Source organism: Thunnus maccoyii, chromosome 6 (assembly GCF_910596095.1).
Source record: "Thunnus maccoyii chromosome 6, fThuMac1.1, whole genome shotgun sequence".
Lineage (NCBI taxonomy): Eukaryota > Metazoa > Chordata > Actinopteri > Scombriformes > Scombridae > Thunnus > Thunnus maccoyii.
In genome coordinates, this window is record NC_056538.1 from 4,475,765 (window position 1) to 4,492,296 (window position 16,532).

Consider the following 16,532-nt stretch of genomic DNA (forward strand, 5'->3'; position numbering starts at 1 on the left):
ATATGGATGTTCCTCCCTAACCGCAGCTACTGAGTATGTTTTCATATGGCTGTCTTTATTTCAGATGTCTGAGCATAGAAGTTATTCCGGTGTGGGAGGATTTTACTGAACATCTTAAGGGGTTTCAGTCTGTAAAACCAGCAATGAAATCTGCCTCACCCTGCTTTTAAAATAGCTTCCAACCCACCTATAAGAATTCCATTAGTCTAGCCTTAGTGGAGGGTTTTAGTGTTCTGCAGTGGTCTAAAAGGGCGCTCTAGAAAACATGGAATACTTTAACATTTGTTTGGAATTTATGTGTCATTTAGAGGTCGGCTCCTCTGGTACATGATTGTTGACTCAAGTGAAGTAATGTTTTGTCACAATAGAGAACAGGACCAACTAGAGGGTTCTTATACTATTTTAGATGCAGGAAATTGGAGAAATGTTGTACACAGTTTCTCTTTGGTTGTCATGGAGAATGAGAAGCAGTAAAAGAGATCCATGTATTGACATAAATGTGTTTATTTGACCATTTTTATAGACAAAAATCTCAAAGACAGCAGCATCTGCCATGTTAATTACATGTCCAAGGTAAAAACTTTACAAAAATAAATAGCTTAAAAAGGAAGCTGTAATAATAAAATAGTATAGTCCTTCACTGAAGGGATATAGGCCTAATGCTCCATCTCTTTTGTTTTATGACATGTAAATTAACAACAAGAATGAAGAATCAAATATACATACAAGAGTCTGAAAACAACTGTGAGTGTTTGCATATGATGCAACAAATAAAAGTCTGAAAATGAATAAAATTAATGTTATTTTTCATATATATGATAGATAGTATGCTTATCACTTAACTTAGTAATAACATTTGTTGCATTGCAGATTGTTTGTACCACTGTTCCTCTCAACTGCATTATAATGCACCTGGGAAAAAGTGAAATTAAACTACAGGGCAGAGGGAAATTCTCTGTCAAGGGTTATTCAGATCAGGATCCAGACCAGTTATTACTAACCTTAACATTTTACACAATGTGTAAACTCAAATTATATCAATTTCTATAAAGTCTATGCATCTAGTTTGCTCTGTTGTATTCTAAAACTGGCACATTTTTAAGTCCAAGATATTGTCAGATTTGGCGTCAGTGAAGGGTTTGCCCAGTTAAACAATGACAATTGTCAGGATAAAAATATGACATTTACAATTATTTAACACAAATCACATTCTGGTAATTGTATGTGTGTAGAAAAGAGAAGCAATCAAACAGGAGCGCACTTCCCAGAGGCTTAAAACCCCAATGCATTAATCTTATGTACCTACCTCAATAAATTAGGTAAAAGGCTCGATCAAAGCTTTATAGGGGATTGAGTTCTGTGGAGGACAATTGGAGGTATATTTACACTGTGCTGGTGTTTGACAGCAGGTTTCATGCTATTGTTCAAGCCCCACTTTAAATGACAGCTGACACAGAAAGACATAATGGATATTATACCAGACTTCATCTGAAAACATTAGTCTCTATTTAGAGTGGGGCTTGAAAACTTCTCTTTCTGGAGAAAACACAAACTCAGCACCTTCATCTAGCATCTATACATAGCATCACATGTACATCCTGAGGTAGATTTCCATTGTTTCAAATTTCAATAGTGGTTGTCAATAGTCAACAAAAGACGACAAAACAATATTCAGGCATAATGCCCTTGACATGACGTGATGTGACCAGTTGGTAAGTGCAGTCAGACCGAAAAGGGAATCGTTCAAAGTTTACTGTACTGTACTGTTTTTCATAAGCACTCTTGGTTGAGACACTCTCCAGAGACTGGCTCTGGGATTTTGTTCGGATCACACTTCTCTGGCTCAACAGTCTTCCCAGTATAGTCTATGCAGAAGATGCTGCGGCGGCGCTCCCCCTGGCCACAAGTTCGTGAGCAGGCGGACCAAGGTCCCATTTGCCATATTGGGCAGGGCAGATCCCCGCAAGGCCTGATGTCTACGGGCTTCAGGTCCTTGTCACACTGGCTGGAGAGGAAGCCCGCGTTGTCTTGGCATTCGACATTCCTCCTGGACCATCCGGAGCCACAACTCTTGGAGCACTCAGACCACTCCCCCAGCACCCAGTCAGGCACGCCAAACGGATGGATCATATGCAAAGATGGTGAGGTGCCCTTCTTCTCCTTGGATTTATTGAAAGTCACATCTCTAGGGATGAAAAAGGTATATTTAACCTTGGGAGGGTTGGCATCCCCCGCAGTGGCCAGAAGTTGGATGGTGATGGCCTCTTTCAGCTGCATGAAGCTCTGGATCCTCTCTAGAGTGGTGGAGGAGCCGCTGTACTTGAGCACAGCGCCCAGCACAGGAATGTCCTGCTCCACCGTGGATACAGAAAAGTTACCATTGAGGATGTAACCGCCGCTCTCTCTCTTTATAGCCAGATAGTTCCCATCATGTTTGATTCCTCTGTGGCTCCGCTGTTTGATGTCAATGTTAGTTGCGCCAACAGGAATTGTGACAATGTCACTGTATCCATAGCTGATAGAGAAAAGAAAGAACTGGGTTAAGATAAGGTACACACTTTTGTTTCTGACTTTAAAGACACAATTCAACAGTTTGGGAAATATGCTTATTAGCTTTCTTTCTGACAGAAGAGACGATAGATACTCTCTAAATTATTAAGATGCAATCAATCTTCTCTGTTCTTCTGTTGTTCATCAAGAAATAGGTATAGCACATAACTCCCCATAAACTCTGGAAACCCTGCCCCTCTAGATAAAACCATTAAGTGGTCTTAAAGTGGTTATCACATTATTGCTGCAAATATCAGTGATCAAATTGAGGTTTTGAAAGGCTTTATATTCTCTCCTGGGTGTTATTAGCAGCAAAGAGGAAGAGTGAAAGTAAATTATCACATAGTCAGACCCAAAGTCATTAAAACTTGTCTAGAGATGAGTGCACTGTCAAAATGACCAGTTCAGGAAGACATCAACTTAAGTTGAAATAACACTAATCAAATCTTTGGTCATGCATTTCTAAATAATATTTAAATAGTGTTACAATTTTTTTTATGATTTTGCATGGTTTTTGTTTATCCAAACTGGCTGCCCTCTGTTTTCACCACAATTTGATTAGCAAAATGCTCTTACACAGTATAATAATAATTTTCTTGCATTCTTTTAGATGACTTACGTTGCCTTGTTGTAGGAGCCTGTGATCTTTCTACAGGTGAGCCCACTTCCTCCACACACTCCACACTTATCCACTCTCTTGTTGGATCCAATCACCTGGTCGCAGCCTGCCTTCACACACTGGCCCTGGACGCACACTGATGTGGTATCAGGACCACAGGTCGTCCCATCTATTACCTGCAGGGGCACATCAGGTATGCCTGGTTAATTCTGATTCACCTTAAATGATTTCTTGGTCCTTATCTAGAATGTTGCTCATATTCGATACTAAGATGCAGTGACACTTTTGACCTCAACTCAAGGTCCACTTACTAGCGTTCCTGGACCTTTCAGCTGCATCTCACAGTCTTCATCAGTGGATGGGAGTTATGATCAGGCCTTAGAGGTTCAGGATTACAATCAGGTCCAAACTCTAACACTTAACCTCCATCCACTGATGAAGACTGTGTGATGTGGTTGAAAGCTCCAGAAAAAGCTAGTAAGTGGACCTTGAGTTTTATTTTTCAGACTTGCAATACATTAGCTGAAGTGTAAACCAAATGTGTTAGCTAAAATGTATGAGCTGTGATGTTGAGTGCAACATTACCTTGGATTCAAACACCTTAAATTCACTGCTGCCTCTGGCCCTGCAGAACAGTTTACATCTGTCTCTGGGAGACACTCCGGCGTACTTTGGGATCCAATGTTTCATGTTTCCGTTGTAGTCCAGGTAGTTGGGGCTGTTGTACTTCTCACACTGCTCCTCTCTGAAACTCTTTCCTAAAGGTAGCAGATGGAATGAAGTTTAGTGTACAACACGTTTTGACCAACCAACTGACAGGAAGTTTTTATAAATACAATCATCCTTCATTATCATTATTTTGGAATTTTGAAATTGGGACTGCAGGGTATGATGGATACCTTATATCAGGCATATTCGCATTAAAGATTAGATACAGTCCAGTCAGTGTGCTTCACTTCTAATTTTGAAGAAATATCAAGCAGTTTGATATTCTACACTGGGATATTTTAGTTAGATTCCACACAGGAATGATGATGATAATTGATTCTTATTATTACATAATTATTTATCATAGTCCTGGATTTCAATTACGAGTTACTGTCTTTTCCTACTTTGCCAATATCAACAATAATAGTATGATCAAAAGATTGAATACTTGTTTTCTCTATAAGGTTTCCATAAAGCATCAAAGTTTAAGGCTGAAATATCCAGACTTTTAGACTCTAGTGTGAGTCAAACTCCAAAAAACGCTGGATACTACATTTCCTATAATGCATCTGGATACAGCCCTTCATTACACCCCCCTTACCTCTTAAATGCCCACTTTCAAACCACAACTCTAGTTAACCGAGTTAAGATAGAGATAACCCTAATGATAACCCTAATGACATCATTAGGGTTGTTTTTTCAAACTATGTAAAGTTCCTTCTTTCACAACTAAACTGAGCACCTTATGTAAAATCAGTGGAGTGCTCCTTTAAAATTATGTCATAATATTAAAATTAAATTCATATTACAATAATGACTATCAGCAACTTCAAGGCCAAGATTATCAATATCAGTATTGGTCCTCAAAACCTGCATATTACTGATTCTGTCTCCAAACTGCAACTTACCGTCGTTGCTGTCACACTGCTGTGTGTTGCAAGACTGGTACTGAACCCTCTGTCCCTCACAGTACTTCCCTCCGTTCTGAGGCACAGGATCTGTACACTCCCTGTAGGAGAACTCCACCCCACCTCCACACGTCCTGGAGCACTGCTGCCATGGTCCCCATGAGCTCCAGCCGCCGTCCACAACCACCTGTGGTAAAACACAGCAAGAATAAAAAAAAAAAAAGGAGCCGTCGGAGTAGTTGGTTAGAGCTCAGTGCCAAAGGCAATCTCAGCTGTGCAGCCTAAACCACAGTCTGGGCTTCTGGGTTTGAGGCCGCACAGTGTGTTGGCGTGCCGCGACTCCAGGCTAAATCTGTGTTGAAGTTCGGCACGCGCCTGCTGTCTGCCTCTACCCACATTCCTGCCACATGTGTCACTCACCACTAGTGGAACCTGCCATGCTGCAGCTTTGTAAGACAAAATTGAAAGTGTGTGTGTGTGTGTGCATGTGTGTGTGCGTGTGTGAGTGTATGTGTGCATGTGTGTGATTGCTAGCGTGGGTGTCCTTTCCAGAAGTTTTATGAGTTTGGACTAGCTAGTATCCCAACTGCCAGCACGTCTGGGTTCATAAACAGATGTGTGATCATAACACAAGGAGAAGATATCAGGGCAACTGAGCTAGAATGAAATAGAGTTGTACAAATGTTCTTTAAGGAAATATAAAAAGGCATCATGAAGCAGCTGGATTTAAACTCCTCAATTTCCAAGATCACTGTAATCCACACATTTAGCTTATACTTTTCATTCATGTATTTCTACTTGAAACTGCACACAGTTGAGAAAAGTGTGAATGTTTCTGCTTCAAAAAGTAGATTTTCAGTGATTTTGTATTTGATTGTTGCTTTTTTTAAAAAAATCAAATAGTCTGAAATAAACAAATCCTGTGATAGTTGTTCTTGAGCTATCAACGGTATCACAAAACCTGCCTTAGCAGATGGAGTTTGCCCACTTGTCATGCAATTGTAGTTGTTCAACATGTATTTTTTTCAGAACATTTTAAGGAGTGTATTTTCCTGTGTATGTCAAAAACCCAATGGGAAAAAAACATTGTAAAGCTGCTGGGGGAGGCTGGCTTTAAGTTGCTGACTTTCCAGTTTTACAACTACAAACTTGGTTGCTCTTTTTCTGAGTAAACGACAAGAGCACTTCAAAGCATGTGACTCACCAAACCCTACAGGCAGTTCTCAGCAGAGAGAAGGTGCAAGTGAATAAACATTGTCAGCATGGAACTAGTAAGACCAAGTGTGAAATGTTCAACTGCAGCTTTAACATGCTCTTGTGAGTAAATCTTTGATCTTAAAAGTTGCATTAAAGCCGCATTGATGGATTTTTTTTAATGTATTAGCAAACATTTGCCTATTTAAACATCCAGCAGATATGGAGCAACATGATTCATTTGCAGTCGTGTTTCTGCTGCCTGTTGTAAAATTGAATCAAAACAGTGCGGGGATCTACAAAATTGTGTGATAATTCTCTGTGCCTTAGTCATTACATGCAACACATTTTATGTAAAACAGACCCACTGCTCATACATAAATATTGGTTCATGCAGCTTTAATGCCAGTTGATGGCCACTCACATACAGAAGGAGTCTTACCAGTGGCTGCATCACCTCCTGGGTCGACATGCACACTCCGTGGAGGCAGGTCCCGTTGAGGCTACAGGAGGTGCCGTCAGCCCAAGGCAGGCTGCCGTTCTTGGTGGAACACTGTGACGTCCCGTCTTCTTGACACCACAGCTGGCTGCAGATATCACTGTCTGAAGTGTTGGGGCAGTGGATAAACTCCTCTCCAAAAATCTGCTGGCACTGTTGGTCCAGGCTGTACTTGGTGCCTGGCAGCTCTCTTGGTAACGGCATGGTACTCTCTGGGACATCCAGCAGGCAGTCCCCTGTGGTTACAATACAAAGCAACACTGTATGAGACTGATTATATTGTGGTAAAAGGAGATTATGGACTTTGTGGCAGTGTGGTGATTGTAAATGTGTTGCTCTTCATGTGTGGTATTACAACAGGGGGAAAATATTCTGGGCAAGTTGTGTCCTGACTATAAAAATGAATAATTTAAATTTAACAAATGCAGTGCGCTTTTATGGGCGATCTAGTACTCTGAATTTGGACATTTGACAGCCATTCTAAATCTGAATTTATTCATTGTTTCTCTAATTATCTTTTATTACATTCAATAAGCTTTTCGTCTAGAGTTGTCAATGACATCCGCAGTTCGGAATGAACATTCTCAGCCACATGAGTTTTCTTTGGAGACATTTTCCAACTGATAAAGAACATATTTTGCTGACACCAGCTGTTGCTTTTGGCTGCAGAGGTGGAGAACAGGAAGAAGTCCATAGTATGACTCAGTGGAAAAGAAGGTTCACTGATAGGTCTAGGAAGGATACAAACAATACAAGATGCACAACATGAGATGGGGGGTCAGAGCCACAGAGGTGAGGCAAAGAAAAGGCGTAAGAAAGGGAGCGACTGAGGAGGAGCGGATGTGGAAAGAGAACATGTAATCTAAGTCAAGATAAACTATCCCGACAACCCATAATTTGAGGGGAGCGACATGTTTAAGCAGGAAAGCCATAGTTAGAGTGCAAGAGGAATAACAGTATGTTTTATTCATCTCTGAATCAGCCATAATGACAGAGCCACAGTGTCATGGCAGACTTCCACATTGGCAGAAGATCTCTACAGGGCTGCACAGTTTCTGATTTAGTCATTGTGTAATTTTTAACATGCACAGACGATAACCTGAAACATTTCCTACCATGTCCATTGTCAAAGAACTCTGTGATGTAGAGCGCGCTGCAGGGAGACCAAGGTGCAGTCTTGTTGAGGCTGACAAACAGAGGAGCCATCAGGTAGTGTCTTCCCAGATCCCCAAACAGCCTCTCACAGGTCTTGGAGTCATCATGAGGCATACTCAACACATGGCCTGCAGTAGGAGAGGATGCAATGACAAAAATGTGACACAGTTTCACAGATGCACAACAGTGTGGTTATGCAGGACTGAAAAAGATTTTAAAACTACACATGATAGAACTTGCCTATTGCACTACATCTCAAAAGTTTTTTCATAAATCCTACACCCACACCAGCCCACCCATGTGAAAGTAAATCTGAGCTAACCAAGCTCGTGTGCAGCTGTGAAGGCAGCTTGCAGGCCGTTGTCCTCAATAACAGAGCAGCTTCTTTTGGGATCGCACATCGTCCCGACATCGGCCACACCCAAAGTGTCGCAGCTCTTTTGTCCACAGATGTCCTGCAATGCAAACAGATATTGAAAACACTGAGACTGGAACATCAAGAACAGGAAGTGGATATGCGATGTGAAAGGCTGATAGCAATACTGAACTATTTTCAATAAAAAAGCAGGTGTTCAAAATCTTGAATTTGACCATAGAAACAGCTTGTCAGTGTTCCATAGAGATCCCACTTTTCATGATTGTATACTAATGGAATAACAACCTTGTTTTAGTCTCATATGCCCATTCTTAGTGGCACACCACTGTTGACTTGTGCTTTGACCAGCATATAGCATGCTCCTCCTCCTGCCACATACTACTCCCCAACGGCTTATGACAATTCTTTACTGGCATACAGTAAGTATGCTTCTGCTAACTACTGGGAATGGGATACCTCTCATGTTCTACTGCGCTGTAAAACTGGTAGTTTATGTTATACCATGACTGAACGGTAATCACACATTGTGGGCAGCAGTCACTGTTGTGATGAAGGCTGTGCTTGTCTGTTAGCTAAACTAGTGGGGCTAGCCATAGGTACACATTAGCCGAGTATGACTTGTAAGAAGTAGTGTATGTCAGTGGAACAGCAAAGATATTCTGTGTATTGTTAACACAGCAGCGGCATGCACCAATAAGAATCATCATCTGCAATTAGGAACATCAGTGATAATATCGTTTTTATGAGCCTTATGCCAGTAAAAAGTGTCATAACACTAAGAATCAACATGTGACACTAAAAAAATAGTTGCACACCATTGTTATGTGAGAGTGAAAAGTGGTATCTGTCAGTGGATCAGAGTGACATATAGTTTATAAGGACCCTAGGCCAGTAGAACAGCCTTGGCAATAGTCAACAGTGACATACCACTCAGTATCAGCATATACAACTAGAACAAGGGTGCATACCACTTTTTGACCTCAGTGCTGCTGCTAAGACAGCTTCAGTGTCATGGAAGACTAAAACTCTCCATTGAAACCAAAAAAATGCATGCTTGTATTGAGCCCTATCCAACTATTGTATTCAAATCAGCTCAAATTAGGATCCTCTCACGGACAACCAGGTATTGAGCAATTCTTCAATAATTATTTATAAAAACAACACAGTCGACAACACAGAATACATACATGGCCAATACTGGCTTGACAGGATGATAGATAAGGCCTATCTCCCTTGAAAAAGTAGTAAACATTTGGTCAGAAACAGCTGGCAGAGTGAACTATCCATTAAAGTTAAAGATATTATTCTGTCAAATAGTAAACATAGTAAGTGTATGGGCAGCCCGGGATGACTGTTATATTAATTACGTAGGATGGCAAAACATCATGTCTATTTATGTCCAGTTTTTTTTCTGCCATTTTTAAGAAACAAATCAAAACATGTTGCTCAGTGTTTCCATCATTAAATAAAGCAAATAAATATCCTCAGCATGCAGCTGTCCAGGGCTGTGATGTGGGAAAATTAACATTGTGGTGTGTATCAGAAATCTTTCCCTGCTCGAGAAGACGCCTGGCTGTGTAGGACGGAGACGGACGCGTTCGTGGCCTTGCCTCAGCCCCCAAAAAAACCCACAAGGCATAACCCTCTGTGATTTGAAACACATCTGGACTTGGAGCTGCAGTTGAACGCTGCTCAGCGTGTGTTTGTACACCTTGTTCCACAACAGCATCTGTCACTCATGTATGCAGACACACACAAAGCCAAAGCTAAGTATGTATGGGCCTGAACACAAGGTCACGGAATTGCATTTGCAGATAGTGCAGACAGAGGGAAGGCAAACACACACGCAATATAAGACCACAAAAATGCATGAGAAACATGTTTCCACTACATGCAACAGCGTGTGAGTTTTGAGTTTCACAACAGGCCCATAGTTGTACCAGAGCATTCTCTTGTGACTGCGGAGTACATGGCACACATTTTCAGCCTGACCCAGCCGCACACTCAAACCCTGACCATTTAAAGTGGATTCATCGTGTCAGGGCTGATTTGTGGCGGTACTAAAGTTAGCTCATCCACGAGGAGCCTTCCGTCTTCTACATTTCAAAGCATCTCTCCGCGGAAATGGAAAAACAAACACAAACCAGGTTTGCGTGAATGATGGCTTTCCTGATTGAGAGCCGCTTCAGCAAATCCAACACAAAATTGCAAAAGCCCATATGTTCTACTCATCATTTTCTGATCCAGGGTCAGATTTACATGCGAATGTCATTCAGTAGGTAGATAAATGCCAAGCCTGTCATCAAATCAAGCGGCAACCAGGGCACTTAGCTGAAAAAATGTAATAATAGAGAAGTTACTAGCCTAATGTATTGTCTGCTAACACCTTGTCAACATGCACATACCAGATGGAAAAAGGCAGCCAAATACAGCAGAACAAGCCAATCACAACTCACACCCTAAGGACTTGTGAACTTATTTCCTGTTGAGCATCCATAAAGCACAGTTTGTTTGCTGTCTGTAGACATTCCCCCTGCTTGGAAAAGATTACAACTATTTCATCTTGATGATCCCTTTTCAGCATCTGTAATAAGCCCAAAGGGCTAGAAAGGCCTTCCTATACCTCACCTTCATCTTTTCTTTCCTAACCCCACACATGTGCTTCTGGGCTGCTTAAAGAGCAAGTTACAATGACAATAACCAGCCAAATCCAAGGGGGCCATTTGCCGCTGGGACCCCCTACAGTGAACACAAGTGGCCCTAAAATGCATTTGTGTTACTGTAAGAGATTTTGTGTTCAAGTAATTGTTGCGTGGTTGAGTCTGCTGCCTCTGAAACCACATTGTGGACCGCAGATGGCCTAAGACAGAATTCCACCAGGACTTAATTCGTGACTCACCCTTTCTGGGTTATTGCTGTCTGAATGGAAAGCAAAATATGACTATCATGAGTGAGGGGACTGTCCATCTAATAATACACTGTAAAACTCTCACAACATTGCATGTGTTGTTTCATATACTGGAGAGTCCAAACCATGCTCTGAAGAAAATTGTGTTATTCCAATCAATATTGGTCTAAGTGTTAAAACCACTGTGACTCTTGAAGCCTGATACCAGTATTAAGATATGTTAAGCTAGCATTGAATTGTTGAAATTACATTTCATTCCCAAATACTGAAAGTCAAAGCTCTCCAATAAAACCCCATGACACTACTGCTTCTATTAATACAATATGTGGTGTTCCCCAAGGATCAGTTCTCGGGCCACTGGTGTTTCGAATTTACATGTGTTTACACACCAGCAAATTTGTCAAAGAAATCTCAACTCAGTGTCTACTTTTTTTTTCAGACATTCCAACTGCTTCTTGTGGTGTGCTCTGTGGATGGCCTTTGCTCAGTTGTCATGGAGACAGTTCAGTTGTCATCATGTGACCTAAGCATGGAACTTCAATCACATGATAACAGGTGGTCATATATGGGTAGAGATCATAACCCCTATCTCTCTTTAATTATCGTCTCTGGCATTGCATAAGAATGCCTTCCTTAATCTTTCTCCAGCTGTCCATTGACTCTTGGTCAACCTTTGACCCCTTAGCAGTCAATGCTGTGACTGATTTTGGTTTGATACTCACAGACAGCTGATATTGTCTGTTTCTGGTGTTTCCGGAGTTTCTAGTCAAGGGTCCTTTCCATTTTACATATGTCGTCTCTGAGACAACTGAGCAAACTCCATCAGCTGAGGAGGACTACGAGATGCAGTTGAAAGCTAGTGGCCCTTGAGGCAAGATTTTTACGTCAAACTACTGCTTCCATGTTCAAGACTGAATTTTCATGCTCAAATCCTAGCAAATGTCTCACATCACATGTTTAAAATGTGGTATGCAGATGATGGTGTGTTTTATTGCATAGATCTTAACAGCCATGCAGGCATTGTGAAAAAGTACTAAACCAGATACATTCTTGTCCCTCACCTCTCTGGTGAAGAGCATAGCAGTGTCATAGTGCTCTGGATGTCTCTGGCTCGGTGGGTTGAAAAGCTGCTGCCATGAACAGAAGTTCCTAAGAGCCACGCCTCCGTTGCTGGAGACCTCAGGGCCGACTTCCTCGTCCTCCACCACCAACATCTTTACCACCACCATGTTCACTGAGTTCTTTATGGTGGGGTGTTTGTAGAGCTGGGCGGCCATCGACATCAGGGTCAAAATATAGTGCTATGGAGGAGGAGAGACAGGAAAGGAAATATTAAAAGCTTTAACAGTGGAGGATTGACAAGAGTCTGGTTTGAATGAATAGTTCAACATTTTAGGACAAAGGCTTATTTGCCTTCTTGCCAACAATTAGATCAAAAGATTGATACCACTCTCATATCTGTCCATTAAACAAAGCCTATAGCCGGTAATCAATTAACTAAGCTCAGCATATTTCTCAAAATGTTGAACTATTCCTTTAAAGCAAATCAGCAAAAGTTTTGATATCATTGAATTCTGGATTGTTGTTTGAGCGCAAGGACTTGGTTTTAGGGTTAGGATTAGAGTGAAAGGTTTAATAATAATGAAGATATCACAGTGCAGGAATCCATTTTTACATGAAATTGCATGCACAGACATGAGCCCAACCAAAACTGGATTTTTGATATCGTTATTTGAGAGAGAACATGGCTGATATTAAGTTTTTCGTTTGTTTGTTTGTTTTTACATATTTTGGATCCCTGAATACTGATTATTAAAGAACTGAAATTTTGCAGTATAAAAATAAACTGATCACCGCTCTTTTTTGCTCAAGCTATAATGGCGACATTGTTTCTAAATTATCGCAAACATATTTGACATTTTGGTTCTGCAATTTATTGTTACTTATTGACCAGTACAATATACCTGCTATAAGCTAATATCAGCAGATATGCTTCATTTATCAGTCAGGCTCTAGTGCAGACAACCTCTTATCACAAATGCAAATTCAAAGAGCAAATTTCATGACTTAAGTTGGCTGAGACGAACACAGGGACCTCTTCAAAGTCACTTTGATAACTATGACTATGCGATAGGAACACATTTGTCTTATAATTAAACAAAAATAAAGGTAAAACAGTAGTAATGTGAATGCATTTAACTGTACAACCAGTTACTAATTTACAACAGTGGAGAAAGGGCGCAGAAAAAACAGAAACAACTTGGTGTGCATCATTACTCACACAGAGGAATTTCTGTGTCTGCTAAAATGAAAATTTTATTTAAAACGTGAAGTCATTGGTCCTTACAAGTACTGAATGTGGTATAATAATATTTGGGCTTGCTGCATATTCATATCTATGTTGCTGTATACAGTATTCGTGACTTGTGTCTCAGTTTGTTCTCCATGAGGTTAGCCTGGAGTCTCCTCCCGGCCCAATAAACTGTCTGCTGCCTTTAGAGGAGATGGGAGGAGCAGATGTGATTGGAAATTACTGATGTCTAACAGTAATGTACAATATTTAGCCTCTTCTTCTAAGTCAAGAATGTCCCATCAGACTTTGTTTGCTGGAAAGAGTTGCCTCCAAATACTTTTTTGTTTGTTTTGTGGGGTAGGGATGGGCAGGGATTTCCACAGCACTGTCATAGTGTTGTGTCTTATAGAGAGCTGATAAATCATAGTGAGCGTGGGATATTCTGCCATTCTGTGTATTGTAAAGTCTTCCATGAGCCTTGCTGAAAAAAACTTTTCTAGGGTGGGATGATATTCTCTCATAAAACGTTTTTCCACATGCTTGTGTACACACCCACAGAACCACATGTCTATCTTTGCCTGAGGCCTCCAAATCTCTAAAACTGCCCCCTGCTCATAGACAACCAGTGTAATATGGATGGATAATCTGTCACCTGTATCACATCCATCATATCAGAGGCAGACACACCTGATTGCCTGTCATTTGGTTTCTCATGAAATGCCAATATAAACCCAATTTATCAGTCTAACCTTTGTCCACTTGACCCTTTGTTGCCTGTGTCTTGCTTGGAATACTGCTGAGGGTTTGGCAGCTAAGGAGCATGTTAAGTACAAACAGACTACAGTTTGGCTGGTCCAGATTGTGGCAGGATCATGGATTGTCCTACTTTTGTTTAAATAAGTCTTTTGTTGAGTTCCAGCTTCAACCAGGACTGATATTTGTTATGGAGGGTGATTTCAGGAGCTTTTTCAAATTTAATTTAGAGATTGGGTGTTGTATATGATATGCAATAGCAAAGGGTCAGGCAATTAATTTAATGAATCAATATAATTAATACTTTGTAAAGATATAACGTAATGGATATTGTAATCCCTGTGAAGCAGCTTCCCTGGATGATGCTGAAGCTCTGCTGCCAAATTGTGACCAAGTTCTGAGGAATGTGGTACAGCATTGCTTGAATTTCTGATGCCTGACCTCTTTCTCAGACTGTGGAAAACTGGGAGCCCACCGATTTCCTCCCAAGCTCCCTCAGTGCCAAAACATTTTTATGAAGCAGCACAGCAAAACAATTCCCTGCCACTATATTATTGTGAGTTATGTGTTCTGTCTTAGCGGACTTGCAGAGAAAATAAAGGAGAAAAATTACGTCGTCACCAGTTGTGGGTTTGCTTATGAGACGGTCTAAACTGCGAAATTAACCTACAGGTTTGCATAGGTTCCTATCAACAGTGTGTGCAGGAAAGAATGAGTTCATCGTGTCTGACCTTTATTTCATCTCCATAGAAGTGGGTCATGGTTGAGTCTGCTACCACCAGGGTCTCTATGAACCGTGGCGCGGAAACAAAGCGTCGCCGGCGAAGTTCCCTCTGTGCGTCACTGTCGCTGTGCGTAAAACTTTCCCCATTGTGCTTCTCTGCTCGGCTTTCCTCCGCCGCGTGATCAAACAGGAGGGGAACACCGTGGCTTTTGGTGAATGTCCTCCTCTTGATGACATGCAGCTGTTCGGCAGAGTCAGGCCCCAGGCCGCCGCGAAGTTTGGGCTCAATTAAATATTCTTTCCCCTCCGTTATGAAGGAGCCAAAGATGCCAGAGCACAAACTGACAGCCACAACCGAGTTCTGATCGTAATCTACGTTCCCCGAGTAAAAGCAGCTTCTCAGCTGTCCTTCACTCTCCTCTGTCTGGTTGATTAATTTCTGGCGATCCGCGTCCCGGAAAGGTTGCGCACCTGAAGCGCTGCGTAAAACGCCAAAATCTCTTGCTTTGATGCGTTGTATGGTGAAGGAAGGCGCGATAAAGCTGGTATCAGGTATAAGATTTAGAGTCAAGTCCTTGCCAAATGCACTGAGGACAAACCTCGGCTGTTCCTCGCTTCTTTTCCAAAAGCGACCGCTGATTCTTCCGTTTATCCGAACAGGTACAATATCCTCTGATTCAAACGGAGTAGAAAGTACTGTGTTGATTACGCACAGGGATAAAAAGATCAAACACACAGTGGAACACATCTTCTGCAATGGAAATTGCACTCGGGATTGATTAAAAAAAGGATTTATTACAATTTATGTCCCTTATTCTCTGGCAAGTGGCGCGTCTTCTGCAATCGGAGAAATATCTTGTGAAAATCAGCAATCTTTTCAAAGTTATTTTTCCAGTGCTGTAAAGTCAGTCTTGGTCAAAGTATGTCTGCTATTTAATTTCAGTCTGTCTAAGTTCTCGTTTCTAATACCCTAACCAAGCTAAGTCTTGTTGTACCACTCACCAGCACCGCTGCAGTGTGGACACATCGGGGGTATTTATACTTTCTGCTCTTCCCTGGACATGAGGGGGTTTATTTTTGATATCCTCCGTTGCTGGAAATTCTCCTCCCACTCGCACTTCATGAGAAACTCGCGGATAAAACAGACCCAATGAGAATAGGCCGACACTCCCCCCTTCTGAAATAGCTTGACAACCGCGCTCCTATTATTAACCCAGCGTGCTATATGGCGGTGGCAGGACATCTATACTACGCATAGCTGGAAGTCCGCTACTCGAGTTATTTCGGAGCTGTGTGTGAGTGGCAGGCCCCCACAGAGCCCGGAGCCCCTTAAGACCAATCTGCTTTATCCCTGCACAAAGCACCACCGCTGGACAGAGAAAGACACTGTGTGCTTGGAACTGACCGCCACCTTGAACGCTGAGAAATGTATAATCACATAAGTAGAACTAGCCTATAATAAAAAAATATTATCCTTTAATTTTGTGTTTTTGCACCATATGTTCCACAGATATAGATTTTGGAATATTAAGATAAAGCGCAAAAAGAAGAAGAAAGAGGCTTATTTTTGAATGTTCTTGAACTTCAGAACATTTTTTAATTATTGGATCTTTATTTAACGAAGTCATGTTTTTGTGAAAAAGAACGATGGCATTTACTCTGAAAAGGTAAAACTTAAAGAAATGTAATTCTAAAGTGTAAAGAAATCACATTTAGTACTGCAGATTTGGAGTCTTTTTCTGTACTCATGAGTTTGTCTTTCCAGCACCATAAAGTTTGAGTATAATTTTTTTTTATTTTTTATAAATGCTGTTATAGGGGGCTTTAAAATGGCTTCTGCTGTGT

The 16,532-nt window shown here is 41.2% G+C and overlaps 1 protein-coding gene across 2 annotated transcripts; it reads right to left on the reverse strand.

Moving 5' to 3' along the window:
- Positions 1 to 484: 484 nt before the first annotated feature.
- Positions 485 to 16,105, reverse strand: LOC121899201 (A disintegrin and metalloproteinase with thrombospondin motifs 8). 2 transcript variants are annotated; one of them, XM_042414857.1, is made up of 9 exons: positions 14,695 to 16,105; positions 11,979 to 12,218; positions 7,956 to 8,088; positions 7,594 to 7,761; positions 6,422 to 6,714; positions 4,786 to 4,972; positions 3,755 to 3,927; positions 3,170 to 3,345; positions 485 to 2,515 (listed from the first exon to the last, which is right to left on the reverse strand). In XM_042414857.1, the coding sequence occupies exons 1-9, from the start codon at positions 15,433 to 15,435 to the stop codon at positions 1,771 to 1,773; spliced, it is 2,856 nt and encodes a 951-aa protein (XP_042270791.1). In that variant the 5' UTR covers positions 15,436 to 16,105; the 3' UTR covers positions 485 to 1,770. The 2 variants fall into 2 exon arrangements, with proteins under 2 accessions (XP_042270791.1, XP_042270792.1); XM_042414858.1 differs by having other exon boundaries at positions 15,690 to 15,838.
- Positions 16,106 to 16,532: the final 427 nt, after the last annotated feature.